Source organism: Pongo pygmaeus, chromosome 2 (genome assembly GCF_028885625.2).
Source record: "Pongo pygmaeus isolate AG05252 chromosome 2, NHGRI_mPonPyg2-v2.0_pri, whole genome shotgun sequence".
Lineage (NCBI taxonomy): Eukaryota > Metazoa > Chordata > Mammalia > Primates > Hominidae > Pongo > Pongo pygmaeus.
Window position 1 is genome coordinate 53,835,607 of NC_085930.1, and position 14,024 is coordinate 53,849,630.

At 38.3% G+C, this 14,024-nt stretch overlaps 1 protein-coding gene across 2 annotated transcripts in view; it reads left to right on the top strand.

Annotated features, from left to right (window-relative positions):
• STXBP5L (syntaxin binding protein 5L) overlaps positions 1-14,024 on the top strand; it is a 478,051-nt gene that overhangs the window by 147,994 nt on the left and 316,033 nt on the right. For both annotated transcript variants that reach the window (XM_054481057.2, XM_054481058.2), the window contains exon 5: positions 3,288-3,388. In XM_054481057.2, coding sequence (XP_054337032.1) covers positions 3,288-3,388 — 101 coding nt within the window. The remainder of the gene's footprint in view (positions 1-3,287; positions 3,389-14,024) is intronic.

Genomic DNA, 14,024 nt, shown 5'->3' on the forward strand with positions numbered 1-14,024 from the left:
CCCTGAAATGATCTTTTTGCTTATATACGTATGGGCCCTTTTATCTGTATATATCTCCAAATACATTTGTTGGAATAGATATGCATTTGTAGTTATTTTTGTGTCCATAGTTATTATGGAAATTAGCTCTCTACTGTATCTACATTTTTATAACATTATGGTGATGAGGAACTCTCTAAAAACAAAATATGTATTTATGAAGCTCAGAGAGGTTGCAGATATTCCATTAGTAGAAGGCTACTTTAGGCTTTCTTAAATCAGATTTTTATAGTGGAAATTAGAGTCTTCTAGACCTTCTTTTGTATTAAGTGAGCCAGTCAATGCAAAAATGCTTTAAAAGTTTGTGCCATGCCAAATGCAGGCACTTAGAAGACTGAACTCAGTGCCTTGGAAAAAAATGTTTGGTTATTTTCTCATGGCATGACAATGATCTTTCATTCAGTGTCTGCATATATTTGCATATATCTATATCTGTTTATCTTCCTAAGAACTTACAATTATAAATGTGGGTAAAATGTCTCATAGAACTTCATATCAGAGGTAACCCAAGGCAAGAAAGAGATTGGCAAATGTTCACTTTTCACTTCTCTTGGCTCAAAATCTTTCTTGGAAGACTATGAGATCCTCTTTATTGACAAACGTAGCATATAGCATATTTCACCATGTAGGCACACTTGCTATGGGGTACTGAAATGAGAAAGGAAGGTAAAGAAAACATTTGAAAAATATTTCATTGTAATAACTGCTCATTATTATCTAGAATGTCAGGCTTCTCAAGGTCTCAGTGATACTCTGTAGTTCCTTGTTGAGGGATCTCAGCTTTTTGCCTTCTGTATGGATGTATACTTACAGGCATAATTTGTTTCCATGTGATTTGCACTGGGTCTGATCCTTTGAGATTTGTCTTCCAGGTCCTAAGTTTGCCCCTGTGGTACATAACTAAGAATAAATAAAGACAAGCCTTCAACCTCCTTGCCTTGTTCACGTCATTTATCCTGAACTACTCGCCCTGTGTACCTCACACAAAGCTTCTGTATCTTTTCCCAAACTTCTCAGTTTCTGACCTAACTGGTTTTTCTATTCTTAATTTTAAACATTTTCACAGATCTTTATAGTGCTTTTGGTAGGTTCACTTTGTTTTTATAAATGAACCTAGACACTCTGCTGTTGTGCTTACTTTCATGTGTCTGTCTCTGTTGGTGCTGTTATGCTTAGTGGTACTGTTCACTTCCCTCCGATGATAAGTTACATCTCAGTTTTATCACAGAATTAAGAATACTGGCCAGGCACGGTGGCTTACGCCTGTAATCCTAGCACTTTGGGAAGTTAAGGCGGGTGGATCACGAGGTCAAGAGATCAAGACCATCCTGGCCAACATGGTGAAACCCCGTCTCTACTAAAATTACAAAAATTAGTTGGATGTGGTGGCACACACCTGTAGTCCCAGCTACTCCGGAGGCTGAGGCAGGAGAATTGCTTGAACCTGGGAGGCAGAGGTTGCAGTGAGCTAAGATCGCACCACTGCACTCCAGCCTGGCGACAGAGCGAGACTCCATTTCAAAAACAAACAAACAAACAAAAAAAGAACACTGAGTTCCTCAGTAGAATTATTTAGGTATTACACTAAGATATTATTGAATATATGCTACTTTAATAACATTGCCTTTGGCATGTTATATCTTCTGTATAGCATGTAACTATCTCTTGTAGAGAATGTTTTATTGTTGTTACATATCATGTTCTATCCTCACCCCATCTCAGGTGAACTTCCACCTCTCTGAGAAATGAGACCAGTATACTGTATCTCAAAAAAATCAAGTGTAACTCATCAAATGCTTCCAAGATATCCTAATAAATTTCTAGTTTGTTTATAGGAAGCATATGTACAGTATACAAATAAAACAGGCAAACAAATACAAAAATTCTCAAGGCTTATATAGAATACCTCCTATTTCATGGAAGGAAATTATCTGAGTTCATGTTAAGATGTGTATATCAATATATACATCTTTGAACATGTATATATGTAATTAGATATAAATATGTAAATCATACAAATTTCTAAATATTTTCATGGATATGATCTTTGATTATGTTTCTATTTTTATAAAGCCATTTCTCTCTCAGACTAAAATCACAGGTACCCAATATAAAGAGACCCATCATAGGATACATGAGCATTTTTTTGGTTTAGAAATTATTATAGAAGGGCATTTAGATTCCTATCTTCTCTCTTCTAATTCCTAAAGAAGAAATAAATGCTAGCAATTTCAATATAGTTCTTCCTAGTATCTAAATGGGATATCTGTGATTGATACTATAAACTATGAGAGATTACTTCTAACAAAGTACTTTGGAAAATATAAAAAGCCTTTTAGGTATCTCAGGACAACCAAGGTTCTGAAAGATCACTCTTAGAGAACACATTTAATGCGCTGGATTTAGGATCTGTTAATGGGTAAGCATCGACATTTTCAGCTGGTTAACTGTCATTATGGTAAAAGTTCTAACATTTTTAAATGATCTGATTTAACCCAGTCAAATAAATAGTTTAAGCATATATGCAAAGTCATACAAACAGTTATTATCTGTCCATATGCTTTCTGCCACATTAAGATGTAGAAAATATCCTATTGTATACAAAATAGGATTCATTTGTATTTGGTGGTGCTATATAAAAGGAATCTTAGTATAATTTTATAGTTACACTAAATTCTAGTTGGAGAAATGTTTTCTTTTATTATGGATATTTTCCTTTATAATTGATGAAGCTTCTTGGACTATAAGAAGCAAATTAAATTATACCAAATATACTTTTTAGGAAGAATATACACTTTCCAAATATACAGAAAATTCTTGCAAAGGAGAATTTTTATATGACCTGTATTCAATTTTGTAAGACTGCATTGAATATTTTCTTCTCTGTAAGGCTATATAGTATATGTGTAAATAGTAGAAACAAAAACCATCCCTAAACTATTTTTTCCCAAAGAAAAACCTTTAATGGTCATAACAATGCTATAATAATTAATCCTCTCTGTTGGTAAATAAATATTCCTTAAGCTAGTCTCCCTGACCGTTGAAATGCAGTGGGTCAGTTGCCTCTTCTACTTTCAGCATTCTTACCCTTCCTGATTGAAGTTTATGCACCTATCCTTCCTTATATTTCTGAGTTAACACAAGTAACTCTTCAGGTAGTAAAAATTGAGTAAATTAGCTTGTTTGTGCTTCATAAAAACCCTAAATTAAGTAAACCACACACTTACTTTATCTTCTTTTTGTTCTAGGGTGCCTTGGTCAGTGCAAGTTCAGATGATACACTTCATTTGTGGAACCTTAGACAAAAAAGGCCAGCCATTCTCCATTCTCTTAAATTTAAACGGGAACGGTAAGAATCTATGAATTAAACGATTTCTTAACGTACAACAAAATTATTTCCTGAGCAAGTTCTTGTTAACTTGACAGGCTTTTTTCCTCATAATCTCAACAGCTAGAAATAATTTAATATTTATGCTTACTTTCATAGTGGTTTCTTTTTTGTAGAAAATGCGTAATAGATATAGATCCAGTCACCTACTAATGCAATGTTTATTAGCTTAAGGAGTTTTTGGGCTGAGATTATGGGGTTTTCTATGTGTAGACTCATATTATCTTCAAAGAGAGATAGTTCAACTTCTTTTCTTCCTATTAATATTTACAGGCCTTTTATTTCTTTCTCTTGCATTATTGCTCTGCCTAGGACTTCCAGTCTATGTTGACTAGGAATGGTGAGAGATGGCATCCTTGTCTTGTTTTGGTTTTCAAGGGGAATGCTTCCAGCTTTCGCCCATTCAGTATGATGTTGGCTGTGAGTTTGTCATAGATGGCTCTTGTTATTTTGAAATATGTTCCTTTAATGTCTAGTTTGTTGAGGGTTTTTAACATGAAGGACATTGAATTGTACCAGAGGTCTTTTCTGCATCTATTGAGATAGTCATGTGGTTTTTGTTTTCAGTTCTGTTTATGTAGTAGATCGCATTTATTTATTGTGATTATTGAACCAACCTTGCATCCCGGGATAAAGCCTGCTTGAGTGTGGTTGATTAGCTTTTTCACGTGCTGCAGGACTCAGTTTGCTAGCATTTTGTTGAGAATTTTTACATCTGTGTTCATCAAGGATATTGGCCTGAAGATTTTTTTGTTGTATTTCTACCAGGTTTTGGTATCAGGATGAAGCTGGCCTCATAGAATCAGTTGGAGAGGAGTTCCTCCTCCTCAATTTTTTGGAGTAGTTTCAGTTAGAATGGTACAAGCTATTCTTTATGCATCTGATGGAATTTGGCTGTGAATCATTCTTGTCCTGGGTCCTTTATGGTTGGTAGGCTTTTTATTAGTGATTTAATTTTGGAACTCTTTATTGGTCTGTCCAGGGATTCAATTTCTCCCTGGCTCAATCTTGGGAGTTTGTATGTTTCCAGGAATGTATTCATTTATTTTAGGTTTTCTAGTCTATGTGCATAGAGGTGTTCATAGCAATCTCTGAGGGTTTTTTATATTTCTGTGGGGTTGGTGGTAATGCCTTTTTTGGCATTTATGATTGTTTATTTGGATCTTCTCTCTTTTTCTTTTTATTAGCCTGGCTAGTGGTCTATCATATTTCTTATGTCAAAAAACCAACTCTTATACTCATTGATCTTTTGTTTGTTTTTTTTGCCTCTTAGTTTCCTTCATTTCAGCTCTGATTTTAGTTATTTCTTGTCTTTTGCTAGCTTTGGGTTTGTTTTGTATTGTTTCTCTAGTTCCTCTAGGTGTAATGTTAGGTTGCTAATTTGAGATTTTATGAATTTTTGATGTGGACCTTTAGCACTATAAACTTTCCTCTTAGAACTACTTTAGCTGTGTCCTAGAGATTCTGGTATGTTTTCTTGGTTCTCAGTAGTTCCAGAGAATTTCTTGATGTCTGCCATAATTTCATTGTTTACCCAAAAGTCATTCAGGACCAGGTTGTTTAATTTCCATCCAATTGTATGGTTTTGAGTGATTTTCTTAGTATTTATTTTTATTTTTATTGCATTATGGCCTGAGAGTGTGGTTGGTATGGTTTCATTTTTTTTAGATTTTCTGAGGATTGTTTTATGTCCAGTTGTGTGGTTGATTTTAGAATATGTGCTATGTGCAGATGAGAAGACGGTATATTCTGTTCCTTTTGGGTAGGGCATTTTGTAGATGTCTAATAGTTCCATTTGGTCAAGTGTTAAGTTTAGATCCTGAAAATCTTTGTTAATTTTCTGACTGGATGGTCTATCTAAAAACTGTCAGTAGGATGTAGAAGTCTCCCACTATTATTGTGTGGGAATCTAAGTCTCTTTGTAGGTCTGTAAGAATTCGCTTTATGAATCTGGGTGCTCCTGTGTTGGGTGCATATATATTTAGGATAGTTAAGCATTCTTGTTGAATTGAACCCTTTACCATTATGTAATGTCCTTCCTTGTCTTTTTTGATCTTTGTTAGCTTAAAGTATGTTTTGTCTGAAATAGCAACCCCTGCTTTTTTCTGACTGCCATTTGCTTGGTAGATTTTCCTCTATCCCTTTACGCTGAGCCTATGGGTGTCATTACATGGGAGATGGGTCTCTTGAAGACAGCATACCATTCAGTCCTGCTCCTTTATACAGCTTGCCACTCTGTGCCTTTTAATTGGAGCATTTAGCCAATTTACATTCAAGTTTAATATTTATGTGTGTGGATTTGATCCTTTCATCATGTTTCTAGCTGGCTATTGTGCAGACTTGTTTGTGTGGTTGCTTTATAGGGTCAACAGTTTGTGTACCTAAGTGTGTTTTTATAGTAGCTTATAACAGTCTTTGCTTTCCATATTTAGCACTCCTTTCAGGACCTCTTGTAAGGCAGGTCTGGTGGTCATAAATTCCCTTAGCATTTGCTTATCTGGAAAGGATCTAATTTCTCCTAGGTTTATGAAGCTTAGTTTGGCTGGATATGAAATTCTTGCTTGGAAATTGTTTTATTTAATAAGGCTGAATATAGACTCCCAATTTCTTCTGGCTTGTAAGGTTTCTATTGAAAGGTCCTCTGTTAGCCTGATGGGGTTTCCTTTGTAGGTGACTTGCCCCTTCTCTCCAGCTGCCTTTCACTTTTTCCCTTTTATTTCAGCCTTGGAGAATCTAATTATGTGTCTTGGCCATGGTCTTTTTGTGTAGTGTCTCACGTTGGTTCTCTGCATTTCCTGAATTTTTATTTTGGCCTCTCTAGTGAGGCTGGGGACATTTTCATGGGTGATATTCTGAAATATATTTTCCAAGTTGCTTGCTCTCTCCTTATCTCTTTCAGGGATACTAATGAATTGTAGATTTTGTCTCTTTACATAATCCTTTATTTTTGAGCGTTTTGTTCATTTTCTTTCTCTGACTGAGTTAGTTCAGAGAACCAGTCGTTGAGCTCTCAGATTCTTTCCTGAACTTGGTCTATTCTTCTGTTAATACTTGCAATTACATTATGAAATTCTTGTAGTGTGTTTTCCACTCTATCACATCAGTTTGAGTGTTTTTTTTTTTTTAAGACGGAGTCTCGCTCTATTGCCCAGGCTAGAGTGCAGTGGCACAATCTTGGCTCACTGCAACCTCCGCCTCCCTGGTTCAAGTGATTCTCCTACCTCAGCCTCTTGAGTAGCTGGGACTGCAGATGCTGGGAGCCCAGGTCAAGAGGCATTGCCCAGTGAAGAGTTGTGGAGGCATGTGGACAAGTCTGGCTGCTTTTCCATAAAGTGGCTGTGTTGTGCTAGAGGTTTGTATCGGTCCCCAACCACTATACTTCCTCTCAATCCCGAGGGCAACAGGAGCAAGGACTGCAGGGCAACAAAAATGGTGGCCTGCTTGCTCCTTCTTTGAGCTCTGTCCCAGAAAAGCACAGAGCTGCTACTAGCCTGAGAGCCTAGGTAGGGGGTGGCTAGAGACCCTGGTAGGGAGACACTGCCCAGAGAAGAATAGCAGGGTTGGGCACTCATGTAGAAAACAGTCTGCTGCTTTTCTGTAAGGTGGTTGCACTGTTCTAGGGGTTCATGGTAGTCCCTAATCACTGTGTACCCTCCTGATCTTGAGAGTATCAGTGGGGAAGGTTGTAGGGCAACAAACATGGTGGCCTGCCTCTCCCACTGAGAGCTCTGTCCTAGGGAAGTGGAGAGCTGGTAGTGGCCTAAGAGCCCAGTTTGTGGTGGTTGAGGTTCTAGGTCAGGAGGCCTTGCTCAGTGAGAAGTAGCAGGGGTGGGGGCTCCTGTGGAAAACAATCTGGCTACTTTGCCTTAAGGTGGCTGCCTTGTACTGGGTGTCTATGATTGCCCCAATCACTGCATACACTCCCCAGCCTGAGGGCAAACAGGAGGGAGGGTTGTGGATGTGGTCTGCTTCTCCCTCTAGGAGCTTGTCCCAGAAAAGCACAGAGCTGCTCCTGATCCGAGAATTCTGGTAGGGCTGTGGTGGTCTTACTAGTGTCCCAGGCCCGTGGGTCTTATCCTGCAAGGTGCTACAGAGATGAGGCCTGTAGCACCTTGCAGGATAAGGCCTACTGGGCCTGGTTACTCTTCAGCTGCATGGATTCAGCCCCTTTCCTGGGGACATGTGAGGGAGCCTGGCCTCCTCCATTACTAGAGCTGCATCTGCTGGTGTTGAGTTGCCTGGGGATCCAATACTCCTGGGAGTCTGTGAGTACCTGAGTGATGGCTCTGCCCAGACTCCACATAACTCTTTGCATGTTTGTCTGGAAGCCCTGGTTGCGGGGATCATGAGAAATCTCCTAATCCTGAGTCCAAGGATGCAAAGGTCCATGACAGAAGTGTGAACCCCTGGGGACTCTCACTCACTCACTGTTCCCTGTGATGCGAAGACTCCCCTGGCTCCGTGCCACTTCTGGGTGGGCAATTGTCCTGTCTTGCTCTTCTCTGTTCACTGTGGGTGATGCTGTTTCCCTAATAAATCCCCATGTTTCCACCTGGATGTTCTGGTTGAAGAGCTAGGGTCCATTCACCACTGTTTCTTCTGTCCATGAGAGTGGTGCTCATTACCCACTTCTAGTCAGCTATCTCACCCCAAATCTCTAAACTTAGTCTTTTTTTTTTTTTAATCAGGAAAGGAATTTATATTTTAGACATTTGTTGAAACTAGATAGGTCTTATTTCTTTAGTCCTAATTTTGGTTATTTTAGTTTAAAATAAGTAATGTAGCAGAAATTTTGAGGATATAGAAAAATTTTAAGATAAGTAAAGAGTTGTTCAGAAGAGAGTGGGGGCCAATATTCAACATTCTTAAAGAAAAGAATTTTCAAAACAGAATTTCATATCCAGCCAAACTAAGCTTCATAAATGAAGGAGAAATAAAATACTTTACAGACAAGCAAATGCTGAGAGATTTTGTCACCACCAGGCCTGCCCTAAAAGAGCTCCTGAAGGAAGCACTAAACATGGAAAGGAGCAACCAGTACCAGCCACTGCAAAAACATGCCAAAAATGTAAAGACCATCAAGGCTAGGAAGAATCTGCATCAACTAACGAGCAAAATAACCAGCTAACATCATAATGACAGGACCAAATACAGACATAACAATATTAACTTTAAATGTAAATGGGCTAAATGCTCCACTTAAGAGACACAGACTGGCAAATTGGATAAAGAGTCAAGACCCATCAGTGTGCTGTATTCAGGAAACCCATCTCACATACAGAGACACACATAGGCTCAAAATAAAGGGATGGAGGAAGATCTACCCAGCAAATGGAAAACAAAAAAAGGCAGGGGTTGCAATCCTAGTCTCTGATAAAACAGACTTTAAACCAACAAAGATCAAAAGAGACAAAGAAGGCCATTACATAATGGTAAAGGGATCAATTCAACAAGAAGAGCTAACTATCCTAAATATATATGCACCCAATACAGGAGCACCCAGATTCATAAAGCAAGTCCTTAGTGACCTACAAAGAGACTTAGACTCCCAAACAATAATAATGGGAGACTTTAACACCCCACTGTCAACATTAGATAGATTAACGAGACAGAAAGTTAACAAGGATACCCAGGAATTGAACTCAGCTCTGCACCAAGTGGCCCTAACAGACATCTACAGAACTCTCCACCCCAAATCAACAGAATATACATTTTTTTCAGCACCACACCAAACCTCTTCCAAAATGGACCACATAGTTGGAAGTAAAGCACGCCTCAGCAAATATAAAAGAACAGAAATTGTAACAAATGGTCTTTCAGACCACAGTGCAATCAAACTAGAACCAGGACTAAGAAACTCGCTCAAAACCACTCAACTACATGGAAACTGAACAACCTGCTCCTGAATGACTACTGGGTACATAACGAAATAAAGGCAGAAATAAAGATGTTCTTTGAAACCAGCGAGAACAAAGACACAACATACAAGAATCTCTCGGATACATTCAAAACAGTGTGTAGAGGGAAATTTATAGCACTAAATGCCCACAAGAGAAAGCAGGAAATATCCAAAGTTGACACCCTAACATCACAATGAAAAGAACTAGAAAAGCAAGAGCAAACACATTCGAAAGCTAGCAGAAGGCAAGAAATAACTAAAATCAGAGCAGAACTGAAGGAAATAGAGACACAAAAAAACCTTCAAAAAATTAATGAATCTAGGAGCTGGTTTTTTGAGAAGACCAACAAAATTGATAGACCACTAGCAAGACTAATAAAGAAGAAAAGAGAGAAGAATCAAATAGATGCAATAAAAAATGATAAAGAGGATATCACCACCGATCCCACAGAAATACAAACTACCATCAGAGAATACTACAAACACCTCTACGCAAATAAACTAGAAAATCTAGAAGAAATGGATAAATTCCTGGACACATACACCCTCCCAAGACTAAACCAGGAAGAAGTTGAATCTCTGAATAGACCAATAACGGGCTCTGAAATTGTGGCAATAATCAATAGTTTACCAACCAAAAAAAGTCCAAGACCAGATGGATTCACGGCCGAATTCTACCAGAGGTACAAGGAGGAACTGGTACCATTCCTTCTGAAACTATTCCAATCAGTAGAAAAAGAGGGAATCCTCCCTAACTCATTTTATGAGGCCAGCATCATCCTGATACCAAAGCCTGGCAGAGACACAACCAAAAAAGAGAATTTTAGACCAATATCCTTGATGAACATTGATGCAAAATCCTCAATAAAATACTGGCAAACCAAATCCAGCAGCACATCAAAAAGCTTATCCACCATGATCAAGTGGGCTTCATCCCTGGGATGCAAGGCTGGTTCAACATACACAAATCAATAAATGTAATCCAGCATATAAACAGAACCAAAGACAAAAACCACATGATTATCTCAATAGATGCAGAAAAGCCCTTTGACAAAATTCAACAACACTTCATGCTAAAAACTCTCAATAAATTAGGTATTGATCGGACATATCTCAAAATAATAAGAGCTATCTATGACAAACCCACAGCCAATATCATACTGGATGGGAAAAAACTGGACGCATTCCCTTTGAAAACTGGCATAAGACAGGGATGCCCTCTCTCACCACTCCTATTCAACATAGTGTTGGAAGTTCTGGCCAGGACAATCAGGCAGGAGAAGGAAGTAAAGGGTATTCAATTAGGAAAAGAGGAAGTCAAATTGTCCCTGTTTGCAGATGACATGGTTGTATATCTAGAAAGCCCCATTGTCTCAGCCCAAAATCTCCCTAAGCTGATAAGCAACTTCAGCAAAGTCTCAGGATACAAAATCAATGTACAAAAATCACAAGCATTCTTATACACCAATAACAGACAGAGAGCCAAATCATGAGTGAACTCCCATTCACAATTGCTTCAAAGAAAATAAAATACCTAGGAATCCAACTTACAAGTGATGTGAAGGACCTTTTCAAGGAGAACTACAAACCACTACTCAATAAAATAAAAGAGGATACAAAGAAATGGAAGAACATTCCATGCTCATCGGTAGGAAGAATCAATATCGTGAAAATGGCCATACTGCCCAAGATAATTGACAGATTCAATGACATCCCCATCAAGCTACCAATGACTTTCTTCACAGAATTGGAAAAAACTACTTCAAAGTTCATATGGAACCAAAAAAGAGCCCACATCTCCAAGTCAATCCTAAGCCAAAAGAACAAAGGCTGAGGCATCACGCTACCTGACTTCAAACTATACTACAAGGCTACAGTAACCAAAACAGCATGGTACTGGTACCAAAACAGAGACATAGATCAATGGAACAGAACAGAGCCCTCAGAAATAATGCCGCATATCTACAACCATCTGATCTTTGACAAACCTGAGAAAAACAAGCAATGGGGAAAGGATTCCCTATTTAATAAATGGTGCTGGGAAAACTGTCTAGCCATATGTAGAAAGCTGAAACTGGATCCCTTCCTTACACCTTATACAAAAATTAATTCAAGATGGATTAAAGACTTACATGTTAGACCTAAAACCGTAAAAACCCTAGAAGAAAACCTAGGCAATACCATTCAGGGCATAGGCATGGGCAAGGACTTCATGTCTAAAACACCAAAAGCAATGGCAACAAAAGCCAAAATTGACAAATGGGATCTAATTAAACTAAAGAGCTTCTGCACAGCAAAAGAAACTACCATCAGAGTGAACAGGCAGCCTACAAAATGGGAGAAAATTTTTGCAACCTAATCATCTGACAAAGGGCTAATATCCAGAATCTACAATGAACTCAAACAAATTTACAAGAAAAAAACAAACAACCCCATCAAAAAGTGGGCAAAGGATGTGAACAGACACTTCTCAAAAGAAGACATTTTTGCAGCCAAAAGACACATGAAAAAGTGCTCATCATCACTGGCCATCAGAGAAATGCAAATCAAAACCACAATGAGATATCATCTCACACCAGTTAGAATGGCAATCATTAAAAAGTCAGGAAACAACAGGTGCTGGAGAGGATGTGGAGAAATAGGAACACTTTTACACTGTTGGTGGGGCTGTAAACTAGTTCAACCCTTGTGGAAGTCAGTGTGGCGATTCCTCAGGGATCTAGAACTAGAAATACCATTTGACCCAGCCATCCCATTACTGGGTATATACCCAAATGATTATAAATCATGCTGCTATAAAGACACATGCACACGTATGTTTATGGTGGCACTATTCACAATAGCAAAGACTTGGAAGCAAGCCAAATGTCCAACAACAATGGACTGGATTAAGAAAATGTGGCATATATACACCTTGGATTACTATGCAGCCATAAAAAATGAAGAGTTCATGTCCTTTGTAGGGACATGGACGAAACTGGAAACCATCATTCTCAGCAAACTATCACAAGGACAAAAAAACAAACACCGCGTGTTCTCACTTAGGCGGGAATTGAACAATGAGAACACATGGACACAGGAAGGGGAACATCACACTCCGGGGACTCTTGTGGGGTCGGGGGAGTGGGGAGGAATAGCATTAGGAGATATACCTAATGCTAAATGACGAATTAATGGGTGCAGCACACCAACATGGCACATGTACACATTTGTAACAAACCTGCCCATTGTGCACATGTACCCGAAAACTTAAAGTATAATAATAATAAAATAAAAAAAAGAGTTGTTATACTGTTTCTTTTTCTTTACCAGTAAAATATTACCTATATAGATTACCATATTGATTTTATCTTTCTCTCTGCTGGTAAGATTTTTCTTCTAATACTTTGAGTAGATCTGACTGTATACTTTTATTTGGATGGACAGAGTGTTTTTATTTCCCCTCACAATTGGAATGTTGAAGGAAATGTTCTGGCCCCTTTTATGGCCTTTTTGGGAGGAAGAATTGATTAGTGGTGATGATTTCCAATTGTAATTTTATTATCAACTGGGTTAGATTAATTGGTAGAAACATAAAAGAGCAAGCTGACAGATTTAAGTTTCAATCACAGGAACTTTGAAAATGTTTTAATGCTTACATTAAAGATAAATCTGATATTTATCTCTTAAGAAAGATACATACATATTGTCATGTAACATGAGAATATTCATTATGATCATAACTTATTGGAGGAGATAAAATTATCTATCAAAGTATGGTGAATGGGAGGTTCAGGTCATATAGGAGAATTTAACCAAGCATCTTTTGGGACAGTCTCCAAAACATCTGATATTAGTCATTTAATTCTGTAAATTTTCCAAGTACTCTTATGTTTATGCTAAATGTGTTTCAGTTTGTAGAATTTATACTATAAATTTTAGCTTATTTTATTAGGGCACCTACAGTCTTTAGTCTTACAATTTTTGAAGGCAGAAACCAGCCTTCGATTGTTAAGTAATAGGCTTTCATTATTACTATTACTATTATTGGAGTATTATTATTGGAGACAGGGTCCTGCTCTGTCTCCCAGGCTGGAGAGGAATGGTGTGATCATAGCTCACTGCAGCCTCAAACTCCTGGGCTCAAGCAATCCTCCCGCCTCAGCCTCCTTAAGTGCTGGGACTATGGGCATGTGCTACCATGCCCAGCTATTTTTTTTTTAAAGTAGAGATGGTTTCTTACTATGCTTTTTTTGAGACATGGTCTCACTCTGTCACCTAAACTGGAGTACAGTAGCATGAGCACGGCTCACTACAACCTTGAATTCCTGGGCTCCAGTAATCCTCCCACCTTAGCTTCCTGAGGTGTGCACTATGATGCCTGGCTAATGTTAATTTTCTTTTTTTTTTTTTTTGTAGAGACAGATTCTCTTCATGTTGCCCAGGCTGGTTTCAAATTCCTGGGCTCAGGCAATCCTCCCATCTTAGCCTCCTGATTAGCTGGACTATAGGTGTGCACTATGATACCTGGCTAATTTTTAATTTTTTTTTTTTTTTTTTTTTTTTTTGTAGAGACAGAGTCTCTTCATGTTGCCCAGGCTGGTTTCAAATTCCTGGGCTCAAGCAATCCTCCCATCTTAGCCTCCCAAAGTGCTGGGATTAGAGGCATGAGCCATTGTGCTTCACCTGGGGTCTCACTGTGTTACCTAGGCTAGACTT